The sequence below is a fragment of the Pteropus medius genome, unplaced genomic scaffold (assembly GCF_902729225.1).
Source record: "Pteropus medius unplaced genomic scaffold, Ma_sr-lr_union100, whole genome shotgun sequence".
NCBI lineage: Eukaryota > Metazoa > Chordata > Mammalia > Chiroptera > Pteropodidae > Pteropus > Pteropus medius.
The window spans coordinates 5,734,717-5,754,466 of NW_024349505.1; the positions used below are offsets into that span (position 1 = coordinate 5,734,717).

The 19,750-nt window shown below is 42.8% G+C and overlaps 1 protein-coding gene and 1 non-coding gene across 2 annotated transcripts; both read right to left on the reverse strand.

The window, feature by feature from the left end:
- Positions 1-119, reverse strand: LOC120618144 (5S ribosomal RNA). Its single transcript, XR_005657150.1, has one exon. It is a non-coding gene; the product is annotated as a 5S ribosomal RNA (ribosomal RNA).
- Positions 120-9,445: 9,326 nt separating this feature from the next.
- LOC120618128 (lysine-specific demethylase 4D-like) lies at positions 9,446-12,775 on the reverse strand. The gene is given in 4 exon segments (XM_039882038.1): positions 9,446-10,315; positions 10,579-10,656; positions 10,659-10,699; positions 12,730-12,775. Coding segments are annotated over 4 exon segments (1,035 nt in total).
- Between the last annotated feature and the right edge of the window lie 6,975 nt (positions 12,776-19,750).

Here is a 19,750-nt window from a genome sequence, read left to right on the forward strand (position 1 = left end):
TGCCTACAGCACCTGGTCTTCTTAGGTGGTCTCCCATCCAAGTACTAACCAGGCCCGCCCCTGCTTAGCTTTCAAGATCAGATGAGATTGGGCACGTTCAGGGTGGCATGGCCGTAGACCAGTGTGAACTTTAGATGAGCAGCTTGTGGTGTGTCTTTGTCTATTCCAGCTGTTTTAACATAATACCATAAACTGGGGGACTTAAACAACATTTATTTCTCACAGTTTTGGAAGCTAGAAGTCTGAGATCAGGGTGCCAGCATGGTCGAGTTCCTGGTGAGGATCCATTTCCTAGATTACAAACAGCTGCCTTCTTGCTGTATTCTCACATGGTGGAGAGAGAGATCATCTCTCTCTTGTCTCTTCTTATAAGGGCATTAATCCAGTTCATGAGTGCACAGCCCTCATGACCTAATCCCTTCCTCCCAAAGACCCCACCTGCAAGTATCACATTGAGGATTAGGGTTTCTATGTATAAATTTGGGGGAGGGGACACATTCAGTCCATAACAGGGGTGTAGATAGTGGGAAAACAGAATGGAACACAGGAAATGGAATTTAAATGACCTGGCTCCCTAAAGAAACCAAAGTATATCAGTGGCATGGGCAGAGGAAGGGAGGGATCTAACAGTAAGCCATGCTCACTCTCTAGAGTGAAGCAGCCAGTAAAGGCATTCAAAGATAGCCTCCATGCCCTGCATAACTGGTAGGGAAGGACTATAGATGCCTGGAGCAGTCATCATTCCCCCAGAAAGGTGGTATATGTCCATTTGTCAGGCATGATTGAGAAAAAGTGACCAAGAGGGCTTCCATGAGCCCAGGAACAGACTGAAACACCTCTGAGAGCCCTTTGGGGCTCTGGCCTGGAACTTGAGGCTGACTGCCTCCAACAAATGATACATTTCTTCAGGAGCTCTAGAGCCATCGGCTTGAGAAGAACTGGGTATTGTTAAGGTTGCCGATAATCTGTAGCATGGTGAAACAGCCTAATTGCTTGTCTGTGTCTCCAAGTAGACTGTAACTCCAGATTATGTTGTAACCTTAGCATCTAGTACAGTACCTGGCACAGTGAGAGTGCTTAATAATATCTGTTGAGTGAATGAATGAAGGTCCTGTATTGGAATATGAGAAAGTTTATTCTCTGGCTCTGTAAGTTATTTCAACCCCCAGTTTAGAACTGGGTATCTTATTTTAAAAGATAATCAATGTGAAAGCAATAATGCTATAATCGCATTCATTTATTTTGGCTATTTCTCATGATGCTATCTCGTTTTTCATTCCTATTGATGGTTTCACATCATTTACTCCTTCACTCAACAATATTCATTGAGTCCTCACTGTACAGAGAAAACCAAGTGAGATAACAACCAATTAGATTTATCTGGTTTAATCCATGAGATAAAATATAGGTAAAATAAAGTACTTAGAATCCTAGACAATCATCTGTAAGTACAGTCAAGGTGATATGACAAGAGAGATGAGGTTAGGCCACCTAGTTCCTAAGGAGTTTCTCATGTAGGAGGAACATACTCAGTGGTCCCTTGACATCCACAGGGAATGAAACTTGATATATTTGCAAATTCCTAATCCTAGCACTTTCCTGAATATTATCCTTATCTGGAACCAGAATTTTCCTGTGCATAGCTTTACACTCTAAATATATTGCTTGTTCAACTCTCATACCTGATCTCTTACCTGGTAGATGATTTTCTAGAGAATTTCTGCTGCAGACTCCCCAGGAGCTAAATGTCTCCCTCTTTCACACTACCTTCATAGCCCTCTGCATTATTCAAATATGGGTCTCAGCAAAATTCCAAAATATTGACTGCATGCCATTGATTGAGAGTGGCTCAGAGATAGTTGAAGTGGCTGTTGTCAACTTAGTGAGTGCCAGGTATCGGCTCTGTCTGCTAGAGTCCCATCTAATTCAACACTAGTCCATAGCAACTACTGAGTCAGATGCATGCCATGTTAACTGATACCTCAGGGAACCAATGCATATAGAGCTCCTACTCTCAGGATTTGCCTCTGGTAGAAAAGACAGAGTCATTCTCAGGGATTGCTGCATATTATGAATGCTTTCCAATTGTGTGGTCCTCAAATTCCTCCATTCCAGCTTACCTAAAACACTAACATATTCATGGAGATCAGACATGTTGTGCCCCTCCTCCAATCCAGATCCCTGTTCCCTACTCCCTCACCTGCTTTCCAGCCACTTGGCTAATCTGTGAGCACATTAAGGATGCGGCCACCTCAGAGCATTTGCGCATGTTGTTCCTCTGCCTATAATAACATCTCCACTCCCATGTTCACATGGTGCACTCAAAAACCATGTCCCTAAGAGGCCTTCTAAATCAAAGAAGCCTCTTCCCACAACCCCCAAAAGTCCACCCTCTCAAATATAGCAGCTCTTTCACTCTCTAACCCCTTACTCTGCTTTATTTTTGTCATAGCTCTTATAACTACTGGATAAGCTCTTATACATCACTCTTTAGGAAAGTTGAAACTTTGCCTTTTTCACTGTTATGTCACCAATTAGAAGAACAATGCCTGGTGCATAGTAAGTGCTCGGTAAACATGTTCTGAATGACTGACTGAATGATTGGGGTCGGAAATACACAGACATGGAGGAGGAAAAAAAATGGCATAGATGATAGAGTTTCTGTTCATCCCTCTGGTGACCAAACCAAAGTTTTAAAGGAAATAAGGAGCAAGCAGCAAGGAAAAATCGCCTGGGATGAACAAGCCATACAACTATGGAGAAATCCAAGAAATCACCCTGCAACAGCAGAGAGTATGACGGGGCGAGGACGCGGGGCTGCCCGGTCTTGAGCAGTTAAGGAAGATTGAGGCTGCGGCAGCGGCAGCAGCAGCAAAGCCTCTTAAAGGGGTTGTGTCTGCAAGCGAACTTTCCAGTGACGGACCTGCTTGCTCTGAGCACTATTGCTCATTCATCTGCACTCAGGGAACATCAGGGACTTACAGGGAGACGTGGAGTTGTCGGAGTGAGGGCCAAGGGGAGACTCACTCTGTACAGAAGAGCCAGAGGTATCTATTGTTCCCTGTTGAGCCTTCCCCCTACCAGTGCGCAGGACGCAGCGCTGCCATAGCCCAGACGTCATCAAACTGGATAACAAAGGTCGCTCCACCCAGAAGATTCCCTGAAACCCCGCCTCCCCCAACTCGCAGCCCCACCCAAGCCACATCCAAGTATATCCTCAGCAAGTCAGGGCTCCTTGCTAAGCAGTGCCTAGACTCACTCTGGAGGCAGCTGGCCTCGGTTTCTGGTGTGGCCTTTTGAGGCAACTATAAGCACAGCATCTGTGGATTGCTTGCTGAATCTTAACAGGTGGCCCCAGAGGAGCAGTGGCTGGTGCTAAATTTGGCCCGCAGCTGAACCCCTCTCAGGACTGTGCCACTGGACACCTACTTCACAAATCCAACTAATAAGACTGGGAGACTTAGGAGCTTTGCTTAGTACATAGAAACAGACACGGAAAGATAGTCATAATGGGAAGACAAAGAAGCAGAAACCATATGAGAGAACAGAACAGAGATCCAGGAATAGTGGAGTCAAGCAATCTAACAGATGCAGAGTTCAAAACACTAGTTATAAAGATGTTCAATGAACTTATGGGAAGTATAGATAAACTCAGTGAGAACTTCAACAAAGAGATAAAAAACATAAAAATGGAATTGGAAATTATAAAAGGGAATCAGTCTGAAATGAACACATTATCTGAGATAAGAAGTATATTAAATGGAATAAACAGAGGAATAAGCAAAGTGAATAAAGAAGAGGATCAAATGACCTATATAGAGGACAGGAAAGCCAATGACACTCAATCAGAATGGCAAGAAAAAAGATGCAAAGACTATAATAAAAATTTATTTAAGGACCTATGCAACACTATTAAAGGTAAAAATACTCGTCTCATTGGCATATCTGAAGGAGATCAAGATGTTGAACAACTGTTTGAAGAAATAATGATGGAAAACTTCCCTAATGTGGTGAAGGAAATGGACATAAAACCCCAGGAAGCTCAGAGAATTCCCCAAATCAGGGATCCAAAGAGGCCCACACCAAGACACATCATAATTAAAATGCCAAAGATTAAAGACAAAAAAAGAATATTAAAAGCAGCAAGAGAAAAACAGATAATTATTTATAAGGGAACACCCATAAGACAGGCAGCTGATTTCTCAAAAGAAACTATGCAATACAGAAGGGCTTAGAACAAAATATTCGACAGGATGAAGACCCAGGATCTGCAACCAAGAATATTTTATCCAGCGAAGCTATCATTTAGAGGTGAAGGACAGATAAAGAGCTTTCCAGACAAAAATAAGCAAAGGAATTTATCACCAGCAAGTCAATATTACAGGAAATGTTGGAGGGACTTCTTTAAGAAGAAAAACCATGTATCAAAAACAGGAATAAAGAATGGTAACAACTACATTCCTTTCAATAATTACCTTAAATGGAAAATAATTAAGTGCTCCAATCAAAAGATAGAGTGGCTGAAAGGATAAGAAAACAAGACCCCTACATACGAAAAGAAAGGGGATGGAAAAAGATATTGCTTCGATAGAACTAGAAGGTATTTAAGTCAGACAGAGAAAGATAAACACTATATGATTTCACTTATATGCAGAATCTAAGGAATAAAAAGAACAAACTAATCAAAATCAGACTCACAAATATAGTGGACAATTTGGTGACGGACAGAGGGGAGGGAAGTTTGGGGGGCTGGAAGAATGGGATGAAGAGTTAAAGAAGTACAAATTAGTAGCTGAAGGATGGTCACGGGGATGGGGAGCATGGCATAGGGAATGCAGTTAGCATTAATTCATTACCTAGGTGGAGGGTCAGGGGAGGGAGGAAGGAATTGGGGGGATCGTTTTATGAACTATATAGATATCTAAAGAATGTACTGTATACTTGAAACTAATTAAAATAAATACATATTTTTAAAAAGTAAAAAAAAAGAAATACGCAGACGATGTGAATCTTTTGAGAAGAGATTCTAAGGGATAGGATAAAAAAAAAGATGTTCTCTGAGGTCTATAGGCCTGTGTGCAGTCTTTTTCGGGACAGGCAGCCATGAACCAGTAGGGCATAAGGACACGAGAGGTGAATTAAGAAAATGCATAAGCCCAGCAATACAAATGTTACATTTTTGTAAGGTGGAACCTCCAAAATGACTCTATTCTGCCCCTTCCATGTCCTCTCTGAAATGGCTTATGTCCGTAACATCAACCAGCATAATAATAGAAGGTCTCACTATCTCCCTGCAGTCACTGAAGGCTAGTGGCAAGGAGGGGACACCAAGAGCATGTGAGAAATTTCAGTTTAAGAGGCCAGTATCCTGAGCAGGATGGGCAAGGCAGCTGGAATGAGAAGCTGTTCTTCACAAGGATTCTGTTCAACTCAGATCAGTTTCCTTTCTGCTTATCTCTATAGCCAATTCCTAGCAACTGTTTGTGGTTTCCTATTTAAAGTGATGAGAGGTAACATCAACATTGGATAGAAAGCAACTTTGAATCCATATATAGCCACAGTCCAGTGAAATAAAGATCACGTGAAATTATTTTTAAGTATTTGGAAAGGACTCCTTTACACACACAGAAACTGAATTGGTGTAATGGTTAATCTTTATGAATAATTCAGTGTGGCCAGATATAGAGACAAATCTATAACTGAAACTTTTTATAAATCTTAGGAAAATCCCAAGACCTGAACACGGACCTCTCCAAGTTACATTCAAGTACAACTTCTTATGTTCGTTCTTACAAGTTTTTACTTATAAGTAATAATGTTAATAGCTAATATTTATTTAGCACAGATTATGTTTGCACTGAACTTTTATGCAAACTCTAGCATAGGTGCAATGTGGCTAAGGACTTTCTTTGCCTAAGTGAGGAAGTGGAGAGCCAGAGGAAAGAGCTGATTTATTAAAGGATTACTCAATGAGTCAGTGTAGGAGTCTGAATAAAAGTCTTCTGGCTCCTGAGTGTTTATGAAATCATGACCCTGCCTTGGCAACATTGCAACCCGGCCAAACTCGACAAGAAGTGGAATTTGCAAGTGAGCACGTGTGACCTTTTGTACCAATTCTATGCAGTAGATCATGAGAAAAAAGAACAATTTTCTATCAGTAAAAATAATAGGTAGAGGCAGTTTGACAGTTTCTTATAAAATTGAATATATTCTTACCATATGATACAGCAATTGCACTCTTTGGTATTTACCCAAATGAGTTGAAAACTAACTTTCACACAAAAACCTGCACTTGAATGTTTATAATAGTTTTATTCATATTTGCCAAAACTTGGAGGCAACCAAATGTCCTTCAGTAGGTAAATGGATAAATAAACTGTGGTACATCCATACAATGGAATATTATTCAGCAATATAAAGAAATGACCTATAAAGCCATAAGACATGGAGAAAACTTAAATGTATATTATTAAGTGAAAGGAGTCAATCTGAGAAAACAATGTACTGTATGATTCTAACTATATGACATTCTTGAAGAAAACAAAACTATGAAGGCAATAAACAGATCAGTAGTTCCAAGGGTTTGGGAAGAGGGCCAGGGGAATAGGCAGAGGATTTTTAGGCAGTGAAACTATTCTGTATAGTACTATAAGGACAGATACATGTCATTGCACATTTGTCAAACCCACAGAATGTACAATACCAAGAGCGAACTCTAAAGTAAACTGTGGACTTAAAGGGACAATAGGTGTCCATGTAGGTTCATTGATTCTAACAAACGTAAGATTTTGCTATAGATTCCGGTAAAGGTGGCAGGAGAGGAGTATGTGGGAATTCTCTGTACTTTCCACTTAATTTTGTAGTGAACTATTCTAAAGGATAAAGTCTATTAACTTTTTAAAAAGTAACGGGTAAACCTATGGGGCTGGTGATGAGAGCAACAGTACAACTGAGCATCATAGAAAGAGAGAACGTGAGAGTGTGTCCTTGGCTTTGTGCTGTCTCAGAAGTTAGGGCGGGTGTATGGATGCACATCCACATTACTTGAGCCCCTCCTACATGTCTGCCACATTTATATCCCACAGTGTCTTCACAAAACTCTCACACTGTAATTTTGTCTCAAAGACAATGATGAGGGTCACACACCTAGAAAGTGGCAAAGCACAAGTTCAAGTGCCATTCTTCTGACTAAGTCCAGCAACTGCTGGAAAGGTAAAAGCTGTGATTATGGAAATTTTGCTTTAATAAACACATCACACCACAGAGTCAACTTTGCACATTTGCATACAGAGCGGATATGACGATGGACTAAGTTTGTAGATAGACGGAAAACATAAAGCCACATCAACAGCATCATCACTTCTTCACTTCACCATTAAAAGAAAAATAGGCTGTGGGAGAGGCGACAGGGAAGGAATAATAAATAAAGAATCATTATCACTATTCAGAGTAATGGCCTTTCCAGAATTTCCCATACCAAGGACGAAAGGCCATTTGTAATGGACAAGCCGAATCAGACTTTCCTGGAGTCACCCTCTCAGTGAGTGTGAGGAAGGAAAGCTGCCGCCTCCCTGTAACCAGGCCAGAGAAGATTGTCTCACAGCCAGGTGACAAGGCAGGGAGTGGCTCAGGCAGGGGAAATTTGGCTCAGTTGTCACAGCCACTACTTTGAAGCAGGGCGGGTAACAATGCAGGGAGTGGCTCACGCCAGGAAATCTGGCTCAGTTGTCATAGCCACCACTTTGAAGCAGGCCTCATGTACCGGGGTTTACTGATGGAAGGACTGAAGTGGCAAGAAGGCGCAGAAATGCAGAGCGACAGAGGGGAAGCAGTGCGGGAACTCAGAGCAGAAAGCATTAGGCTGTCCAGGACTCAGGCTTAGTCTCAATGCTTCCGTTTTCAGGGCAGCCAATCTAAAACTCCAATTCAGCCGCATGACCACTCCCTTCACAGTGCCCTTCACTGCAGCGACTTAAATCTTTTTAACTTTTTATCTTAGATGCTGCAAGATGTCCTTTGTAAATGCGGTTACTGCAGAGGTTTCTCCACCCACAGGACTGATTGTCTTCCTTGGCCAACAGCAGTTCTCAGGTCCCCAAAGATATGTAACCCACCATCCTGAGGCCCATCTTACATCAGAACCACTAATAGGAGGCAGGCAGACTTTCTCTCATATAGCCCCCTATAGTCGGCATTTCCACAGACACCAGAACCTCACTCTGCAGTTCTGATTATACTATTAAGAGAAAGGAGAAGTCCCTCTCATCAGCACTGGATGAGGAATAGCACTAACCTTTTTTGAGGTTAAGTTTCCAGACCTCTCTAGACCCAGGCAGGCCTCCCCAAGTCTCTTTTCTTCTTTGCTACAGTACACCAGAAACTCACCCATCTTCTGTACCTCTTCATGCTGCACACCCACTTTATTCTTCTATCTCCAAGCCTGGCTGGGGAGGAAGATAAAAATCTCCCCACCTCCCTATTTTCTTGTTACTCCAAGAAGAAAACAGTGACTTCACTCCTTACTGCTACAGGAACGCAAAAGGAAGCAACACACACACACTCACACTCACACAACTTCAGTACCTCACAAAGCTCTTGTCTTGATGTCATCAGTCTAACTTCCAACTCACTTCCCAGACAGTAATTATAGATCCCCTTTGGACTTTCCCCTCTATTTTTATTTTCCTAAGGGTGCTCACGTAAGAGATCCCTTATTCTGACCCAGACTTTTCCAAAGATCATACAGAACGCATATTCCCAGGTGGTCTATAAAGAGGCAATCGAGATCAAATGAAAATTGCTGTGAATTAAGATGGTTTAATGAATTGGCTATTATGGTCTTTACAGCATGCTGTGAAGTGGGCATAGTATCCACATTTTACAGATGAGGAATCTGAAGCTCTGAGAGGGTAAATTAACTTGCTTAAGTTCCCATAACTTGCAGTGAGTCACAGAACTAGGATTAGAACCTGCTTGATGCCAAATCTAATTCTTCTAACCACAAGCAGCTCAGTGGGACAAATGAAACCAAGGACTTATGCTACTGCCAGGGATCCAGAATTCATCAGCATTCAGTAGTGTTTGGGGAGCTCTATTAGAAACGTAATAGCGTTTTGCAAACTTGACTTTGGCCCAGAGCTCTGATGATTAAGAGCCTCAAGTGGTGGCACAGACGAGGCAGCCAGAAAGAAGGGAGTAGGGACAGGAGGAAGCAAGATCCGGAGGCAATCAAAGGACCCTCATCTATGGAAGCCTTAGCAAGATGACAGATTGCAGGGCTCTGGGATCCAGATTGTCTGGGGACTGGATCTATGCCTCAGAGTCCGGAGCTGCGCACTCTATGCCCACAGAGAGGCGCCTCTTGACCCAGGCCTGGACAGTCGCCTCTTGAGCTTCCTGCTCCTAAGGACCACAACAAGGACCATGTCAACCAGATGGGTAGAGATTAGAGGCAGACCTCCCTCCAGGCGCTCAGCTCCCGGCTGCCCAGCGCCGTGGGCTCCACGTGGTCCACGACGGCTCGGTCCTGCCCGCGTTTCCACAGCTCGTAGCGCTCGGGAGGCAGGATGCGCACAAAGGCGTCCATGGAGAAGCTGACCCTGGCCTCCCCGCAGCTGCACTGAGAGGCCACTTTGCCATAGTCGATCCACCGCGGGGTGGCGAAATTGATGGCCTCCGCACAGTTGAAGCCGTGGTTGAAGCCAGCGTGGTAGCCGTAGGGAAACGTCACCATGAACTCGCCAGCCTCCTGAGTGATCCAACTGAAGGAGATCCCGTTCTCCTTGAGGACAGTGGGTGAGATGAGAGCCACCTTGTGCCGCAGGAAGGCCTCGCAGCCCCGCGAACTGCCCGGGAAAAGCTCCTTGGCCAGGTGTTCCAGGCGCTGGCCGTGTTCCGGGGGCACCGCGTACCAAGTTTTGGGCTCCCCGAAGTGCAGGTAGTTGATGCTGTAAAGGTCCATGTCCTCCGTGTGCCAAGCGAAGGTGGTCTTCCACATGCCAAAGTACAGGTAGGGTGTGTTGACGCCTCCGATGACAACTCCACACTCCTGCTCCAGCAGGTCCTGAATGGTTCCGAGGTGTCCGAGGTTCCATTGTTTAGTGTTTGCATCAAATAAGGAGCCGCTGATGTCCGCGCCATATATCGGTGAATCATACAGGCGGGTTTTCCAATATTTTCGTTCCAAATCCTGAAAATCCTTGTGTGGTGGAGTCCGATATTTTCCACTGTCTGCCAAGCGGCGATACTCCCCCACCGTCATGGCACTCTTCTTTTTGTGGTATTGAATGAACACACCTGCCCGGCCAGAGGCCACCTGCTGGAGGAGACTGGGTCCTGAATTGTCTCCAGATTTCAATGTTTTCATCATACAAGGAGTCATGGTTTTTGTTGTTTTTGAACGCCATAATTTGGTTGTATTATAAGGGCTTCTTCAAATATTTTTGCTCCAAATCCTTAAAATCCTAGGTGCGTGGATGGGAAACTTTTAGCTTTTTCTCAAAACTGGCGGTGCTGTCCCATCTCTAGGGCTCTTCCTTTTCCTGTATTTAGTAAACACACTCCTCTCCCCCTCGCCACCTGCTGGACAAGAGTGGTTATTACAATGGTATCAGACATCCTGGTCTTCCATTTCTTAGGCAGGCCCCTTCTGTGCTGTGCCTGCCTTTGGATTCCACGTAAGCAATATATTTGTGAAATATTCATTTTTTTCACAACAGGATGAAATTTGTCATTGTTTTAAATCTGAGATGCTAGATGCCATGTTTTTCAGATGCTATGGTTTTAAATTAATAAGCATCACATTCCCAAATCCCAGTCTGAATATAGATGAAGTTGCTAAAGAGACACATGAAACCACTATTATATGAAACATAATTATTCACCACTACAACAATAACACATCACCAACAATTCTAACTTGAACTCTTTAAGCAACTACAATTATAAAAAATATTTCACAGCTTGCCAAATCATCCAGGAACTAAATCCTAGATTCAGCAGTTACTTACACAAAAGAAATGGATAGTTCAGTCAAAATATATTAGTAAGATAGATAGATATGATTGAAAGAATAATTTTATTCAATCAGCTCCAATATAATTCTGTTGTCAGCAGCTCAATCACAGGTTCTAAAATGTTCTTTTCTACTGTTAGTAAATCTCAGTTTGTTATCTCACTAAAGGAAATTATTTTTAAGTAAAAATATATCTTTGAAACCTGAATATGGAAAGATACAAAAACCCATACGTGCCTCAATAAACTGATCAAATAAAATAAGTTAATCACTAAAACAAAAAGTAAAAGATTCAAGCATGTTTAATTCCTTTTCAAAATATATATAGTTTTTGCCTTAATCTCTTTGAATATTTTTTAAACTAAAAAAAAAAGGTGGGGGAATAAATAGGCAATTGTCTAATAATATGAAATCCTGATTTCATATGAACATTTTCCAAGTTCTGAAAATATGCTTTCCCCTTTGGACTCAACCTCCAAATGAAGCAGCATGGATTGATGGTCTAGCTCTATGTGTTCCACCAAAAATTGAATTCATTCAGCACCATCCCTATCTAATCCATCAATATCCTCTAAAATCATTCATGTCCAACTCTAGTCTACTCCTTCAGTTTCCCATAAAATAAAAAGATTTTATCTGATAAAAGAATCTATCTTTAAAACTTTCAACATGACCACATAGCAAAACTAGCTGAATACATATGTATATATTTTTTAATGAAATAAATATTCATTTTTAATCTAGGAGAAATGGTAACTCCATCAATTACAGTTTCCAATATAAAAATAAAAAACATTCCCACAACTAAAAAACAAATACTTTAAACTTTTAACTGAGAAAGTTCTCCCTTTCTATTAATTTCATATTTAACATGTAAAAAAAAAAAAAAGGAGAATAGTACATAGCCTACCTCCCACTAATCTGAAATCCTGGTTTCAAATGAGGCAATCTCAGCCTCACAGAGTGCTTTCTTACTTGGAGACCTCCTGAAAGGGAATGGCCTGATAGGTCATTAATATTTTAATTCAATCAGCCACATCTTAATCCAATCCCATGGCTCCACATTGTAATTCAAGATAGAATTAAACTTAAACTTAAAACCACAAAACCACAAAAAAGTTGAAAGGCGAAGATCCAGAGAAATTTTTAGTCAGGAGAGAGAAAGATGAGAAACGCTAGCTAGGTAATTTTACATAATCATTTATTCAAATAAGTATGAAGCAAGTGACTACAATGCTTAAAATATCAAGATCGGTTCAATGGAGAAAACGAAAAAAAATAAGACTTAGATTTTCCTGAAAAGGTGTTCATTTTCATGAGGAAGATAAGACAAATAAGGAAGATAAGACAAGTAAGGAAAATAAGATAGAATTAGCATTAATGGATTTTGTGGGTCCCAGGCCTGGCTGGTCCCAGGTCTGGCTGTGATCCAGGCTTGTGAGGACCCCAGATTTAGAATGTTACATTAGCGTAGTAAGGCACCTGTGCCTAAAATATATAAACATACTTCAGCTTATTGTATCACACATGTGTGGCTGAATGCCACTATTATACTCTGATATGTGTGGAGCCAGGTGGTTCTCTGGAGAGTGGAAGGAGAGCAGAAGGGGAGCAGGAGAAGCGAGTGCAGTATTGTGCTCCTCACAATAAAGTTGGTGCCTGCCGTTTCATTCTCATGTCAGCCCTTTGTGCATTCTTCCAACTAGGCATCTCACCATCGAACTTTCCCTTCTCAATCAGCTCAGTGCTGACACGTGGCATAGTCTGCGGGATGAGGCGAGTGTACAGTCCCCAGGGCTCTGGATGGTTCTTGGGTGGAGGAGACCTGGGTGGAGGACATGTGGCTCCCTGCCTCCCAGTGGTACCCCGTGGCCGCATATCTGGCTACGTGGATGCTGGCGGAGGATGGAGTGGATCTGCGTCCAGAGGACGTCCGGAAAGCCCTGGAGATGTCGGAGCCAAATGTCCTGACCACTCACCGGGAGGCAGCGGGTCAGGTGGCCTGGATGTTCCTGGCAGTGCTGCGGCAGGCCAGCCTGAAGGTTCAGGATCAGGTTCAGCAGGTGCAACAGCTACAATATCAGTAACAAGCACTGGAAAAGCAGCTGACAGCAGCAGAACATATGCCGTAGGGTTCTGTTGAGTCACTGCCATCTTCCCAGTCTGGGAGCCCACCGACACTACCGCGGCAGGCGCGGCCAGTGATAGATATGGCAGCAGGTTGAAGTGGAACAGCTGTTGTGGGGAGCGGGGGGGGCAAGCTGATGGCACCCCCCCAGGTCAAAAAGCAAACTACTTTGATCCAGTACACCCCTGCAGAACTCCGAGACCTGATAAAACAGGTACAGCAGAGAGCCGGGCAGACAGTTCCAGGGTGGCTGCTTTGGCTGTGGGATATCGGGGCTGAAGGGACTGAATTATCTCTAGAAGAGATGGCTCAGCTAGCCTCCATAACAGTGATACTGTCCCTCAGGCAGTGCCTCCAGAATGTGGCTCACACGGCGCAGGGTGCGGGCAATCACTCCTTCGTTAACTGGCTCATGTTACGGACAGCGTGGGCCGACCCAGGGGTGCTGCCAGAGACAGTGAGCAGATGGACTACGTACTTAGATCCGGTCCAGATAATTAGGGAAATGGGCATGTGACAGATGATGTTTCAGGCCCAGTACATACGAGCCCTGATGGAGAGGTATTTACAATCCGTAAGAAGGACTTGATTTTGACTTCTGGCCAGCCTGGTACTTTTGGCACCATGGCAGCACTGCTGTCCTTTTATGTGGATAGGAGGATCCACGAGGTGATGTCCACTATGGCTAGGATGGGGGATGTGAAAGAGAAATGCAAGGAGCTTTCCACCCAGGTGCGAGAGGTACCACCTGCTGCCACTCCCAGACTGGCCAGTGCAGGAACGGAGGAGTGGCCAAAAAGAGGGGTGGAGCAACACCCAGATCAATGAGCTGTGAAATGAGCCGCAGGCAAATGCGGTTTGATCTCCTTGGGCAGGAGTCGCTGCAGGAAAGATTGAGCAGCAACCTAATGAAATGCTGCTAGCTCTGTGGAATCAGCTGTGCCCTGACCAGCAATTCACTCCTACTCCTATTTCAGGGAAATCCACCACCTGTAAGGTGCAGCGAGCCGATTATCTCCCTGATTAGGGATCAGGCCGAGGCACCCAGTTGACAAGGGAGCCGATTGACCCGAGGCCACATGTGGAGCTGACTATACGTTGGTCCCCCTGCAATGTGCAGAGGGTATGAGCCCTAGTGGACAAGGGTGCTGACAGCACCCTGCTTTTTAGGAATCCAGACAAGTTTCCTGGGCCCACTGTAACCACAGAAGGCTATGGGGGTCAAATCATTTGCATGCAGCAGGACCCTGTAACATTGGGTATTGACAGATTGCCTCCTCGGACATACCAAGTGTACATATCCCCCATACAGGAGTATATTTTGGGAACTGATCTTTTGCGAGGCTTGACTGTGAATACCACTGCTGGTGAATTCCACCTTCGCATTCAGGTAGTGAAAACTATTATCCGGGGACACCCACACCATGCCCCACTGTTGTTGCCTCAGGCCACCCAGGTAGTAAATACAAAACAGTATCACCTGCCGGGAGGCCATGAGGAAATAGTACATACTATAATGGAGCTGGAAAAAGCCGATGTTATTCGTCCTGCTCGTAGCCCATACAACTCTCCTGTGTGGCCAGTGAAGAAGCCTGATGGCTCCTGGTGCATGACGATTGACTATTGGAAGTTGAATAAAGTTACACCGCCTCTGCATGCTGCCCTGCCGAATGTCATGGACATTATGGACCGGTCGTCACATGAACTTGGACAATACCATTATGTGGTGCACTTGGCAAATGCCTTTTTCTCTATTGCTATAGCTCCAGAAAGTCAAGAACAGTTTGCCTTCACCTGGGAAGGGCGACAGTGGACATTCCTCATCCTTCCCCAGGGCTATCTGCACAGCCCTACCCTGTGCCATAGTCTTGTGGCTCAAGATTTAGCCACATGGAAACGGCTGCCCGCAGTGTACTTGTATCATTATATTGATGATATAATGCTAATGCTAACCTCTGATTCTCTTACAGAACTAGAAGCAGCAGCTAACAGCCTGCGAGAAGCTCTCGCTGACTGGGTTTGGGCAATCAATGAGGACAAGGTCCAGGGACCTGAGTTCTCTGTCTAATTTTTGAGAGTTGTCTGGTTTGGTAAAACAAAAGTAATGCCAGAGGCAGTGATTGATAAGACATGGGCATATCCTTCACCTGAGACTGTGAAGCAGCTCCAAACCTATTTGGGACTGCTAGGGTTTTGGAGACTGTTCATCCTCCATTTGGCCTCCTTGATGTGTCCCCTGCACCATCTAGTGTGACGCGGTGCCCAGTGGGATTGGACTCTGGAGATAGAAGAGGCCTTTAAGGCTACAAAGCAAGCTGTAGCACAGCCCAAACTCTACGCATAGTAGATCCAGCACTCCCATCCCTGCTTTTGATGCAGGTGGATGATATAGGGTTTGGATGGGGCTTGTTGCACAGTTCCCAGAAACACGGTTCCCAGAAGGTGACAATAGCTTTTGGTCCCAATTGTTGAAAAGCATGGAAGCGCGATATTCGCTGATAAGTGTGGAAGAGCAGTATTCTCTGATAGAGAAGCAACTGGCTGCCATATACACAGCCCTGTTGGCCAGTGAGGCCATCACTGGCCATAATCCTGTAATGGTGCAGTCCACGTAACCCGTGGAGTGGTGTCTGCGACCTTAAGGAAGACTCCTTGTACAGGAATTGCATAGACCCCTATGCTGTCCAAGCAGAGCTCCTGGCGAAGCTTACTGAGATGAGAGACATACCAAGTCCCTATGTAGAGGGTCGGACTCCTATCCTTGAGGATGCCTGGTACACAGATGGCTCATACCAGGGAACAGGTAGTGAAACGATGGGGGCTATCGTTGATGCAGCCACAAACACAAGTTGACATATCACAATGCCCCTGGTATGCTGAGCAGCACCCAGAGAGAACGTGGGTAAAGAGGACCCCAGGGGTGATGCCCTGTGGGACTAAGCCACTCTAGAAATGGCAAGTGGGTTGTGGGCCCAAAATAGCGCCCTCTGGGCCAGATCCTGTACCATGACTCTGTAGGGGTGGAGTGTGGGTCCCAGGCCTGGCTGATCCCGGGTCTGGCTGTGATCTAGGCCTGCGGCTAGAAATAGGACCCTGCATTTAGAATGTTACATTAGTGTAGTAATGTAACCTAAAATATGCAAACATACTTCGACTTATTGTATCACGCATGTGTGGCTGAATGCCACTATTGTACTCTGATATGCATGGAGCCATGCAGTCCCCTGGAGAACGGAAGGAGAGCAGAAGGGGAGCATAAGAAGACAAAGCACAGCAGAAGCGCGTTCCCTGCAATAAAGATGGTGCCTGCCATTTCATTCTCATGTCAACCTCTCGTGTGTTCTTTCAACTGGGCATCTCACCACCTAAACCTTCCCTTCTGGATCAGCTCAGCACTGACAGATTTGAATACTGACCACAGCATTTACTAAGTGATGGCCTTAAATATTTTATTCAGCTTTTCTATACAGTAGTTTCCCTAATCCTGGGAGAAATCCAAGACTCTCCCTGCTTCAGTGGATGCCTGAAACCACAAATGGGACCAAACCTTACATATATTACGTTTTTTTCTATACATGCACACCTATGATAAAGTTTAATTTACAGATTAGACACAGTACGAGATTAACAAAATAACTAATAAATGGAATAACTATAATAATATAAGTAAAATGAGGCTTACTTGAACACAAGCACTTCAATACCTCAACAGTCAGTTTCATAACCCAGATGGCTTCTAAGTGGCTAATGGGTGGGGAGCATGGAGACAGTGGACAAAGGGATGAGTGGCACAGAGGGGCTGGTGAAAGTTTTCATCATGCTACTCAGAACAGTGTGCAATTTAAAACTTATGAATTGTTTATTTCTGGAATTTTTTATTTACTATTTTAGGACTGTGGTTGACCGTAGATAAATAAAAATATGGAAAATGAAACCAATGATAAGGAAAGACTCTTGTAATTCTGCCTCTTCAACCATATAATGAGATAATAAGAGTCTCTACCTCAAAGGATGATTTTGTGTCTTAAACAAACTGCCGATCTTGATGCTTGGCATGATCCCTGCCATACTTGTCTGTGCTCAAGAAAGTGTTATAAATTGAGTATTATAGTAGTTCAGAAGAGAGCAGTCTGGGATAATTAAGGAACCTTCATCAGTAAATAGGGGTCAAGGTCATCTGCCTAAAAAGAGAGTAGTAATAAAAATCACCGTCACAACTCCCTCTCCCTCACCTTCCTGACTTAGAAGGATTAGTCTGCCTCTTCACTGCAGAAATGCTCTTGAATGTGTCCCAAGTATTCAAGAAGTAAAATCTGGAAAGCACAGAGTCCTGCAAGAGTGAAGAGTAAGAGAAAAAGGATAGATATACTAGCCACTACCTTGGGTTTTCCGAATAGTCAATTGTATCATCTAAAAAGAAAATCATCATTTCTCTTTCATCATTTACAGCACAAGTATTTTTCCATTCATTAATACTTCTAATTCAATTTTAATTTCTGGCAGAAATGTCTCAAATATTTCCCTCTTAAGTCAAATGCTAGCTTTGGGGCTAAAATAGCTAACTAAATAAATAGAGAAAATGATTTCATTTTAAGGAAGAATTCATTGATTCTATGAGGGTCTGGTGTTTAAAACAAGACTAAGTGTTGATTCTTGAAGATGCAGATCCTTTGACCTCCTTCTATATTTCTTTTTCCTTTTATTTTAAATTTATTTATTTATTTATTTATTTATTTATTTATTTACTTACTTACTTACTTACTTACTTACTTACTTACTTACTTATTTATTGTGACATTGGTTAATGAAATCCAATAAGTTTCAGCTGTACACTTTAACAGTAAGGCATATATATATTTACACTGTATGTTCACCTCCCACAGTTAGATTTCTTTCTGTCACCACATATTTGACCCCCTTTACCTTATCTACCTCACCCCTCGTCCCTACCCCCTACCCTCTACCCTCTGGTAATCACTAGTCCATTGTCCATGTTCATGAGTCTGTTTGTTCGTCTTGTTCATTCATTGCTTTTAGGTTTATATCCCACATATAAATGATATCATGTGATTGTCAACTTTTTCTGTCTGGCTTCCTTAGCTTAGCATGATTATCTCGAGGTCCATCCATGTTGTCACAAATGGCAGTATTTCATCTCTTCTCATGGCTGAATAATATTCCATTGTATATATGTACCACAGCTTCTTTAGCCAATCATCTATCGTAGGACACTTCGGTTGCTTCCATGTCCTGGCCACTGTGAATAATGCTGCTATGAACATTGGTGTGCAAATATTTTTTTCAGATATGAGTTTTCAAGTCTTTGGGGTAAATACCCAGTAGAGGGATTGCTGGATCACATGGTAGATCAATTCTTAGTTTTTTGAGGAAACTCCCTACTGTTTTCCATAGTGGCTGTGTCAATTTGCAGTCCCACCAGCAGTGTATGAGGGTTCCCTTTTCTCCATATCCTCTCCAACATGTGTTATTACTTGTCCTGTTGATTATACCTATTCTAACAGGTGTGAGATGGTATCTCATTGTGGTTTTGATTTGCATTTCCCTAATAGCTAGTGATGTTGAGCATCTTTTCATACATTTGTTGGCCATTTGTATGTCCTCTAGGGAGAAGTGTCTGTTCAGGTTCACTGCCTGTTTTTTGATTGGATCGTTTGTTTTTTTGTTATTATTAAGTCATAGGAGTTCTTTGTATATTTTGATAATAGGCCCTTATCGGAAGCGTTGCTTGCAAATATATTTTCTCATTTGGATGGTTGTCTCTTTACTTTGTTGATGGTTTCTTTTGCTTTGCAGAAGCTTATCAGTTTGATGTAGTCCCATTCATTTATTTTTTTCTTTTACTTCCCTTGACTTTGAGGTCAAATTCATAAAATCCTCTCTAAGTCCAAGGTCCTTCAGTTTCATTCGTATGTTGTCTTCTATGCATTTTATTGTTTCAGGTCTTATATTCAGGTCCTTAATCCATTTTGAGTTAATTTTGGTGTGTGGTGATAGACAACAGTCTAGTTTCATTCTTTTGCCGGTGGCTTTCTAGTTTTCCCAGCACCATTTATTAAAGAGGCTTTCCTTTCTCCACTGTATTTTTTTGCTTCTTTTGTTGAAAATTATTTGTCCATATAAATATGGATTTACTTCTGAACTCTTGATTCTGTTCTCGCTGGTCCGTGTGTCTGTTTTTCTGACAATACCATGCCATTTTGATTATTGTCACTTTGAGATATAATCTGAAGTCGGGCAGAGTGATGCCTCCAGCCTCGTTCTTTTTTCTCAGGATGGCTTTGGCGATTCGGGGTCTTTTGTGCTTCCATACAAATCTGATGATTTTTTTTGTTCTATTTCTTTAAAAAATGCTGATGGGATTTTGATGGGGATTGCATTAAATCTGTATAATGCTTTAGGTAATATGGTCATTTTAACTATGTTGATTCTTCTAATTCAAGAACACGGGATCTTTCCATTTCTTTGTATCTTCTTCAATTTCTTTTAATAGAGTCTTGTAGTTTTCATTATATAGGTCTTTCACATGTCTTTCTATATTTTTTTTTTTTTTTTTTTTATGCCTACAGCACCTGGTATTCCTAGGTGGT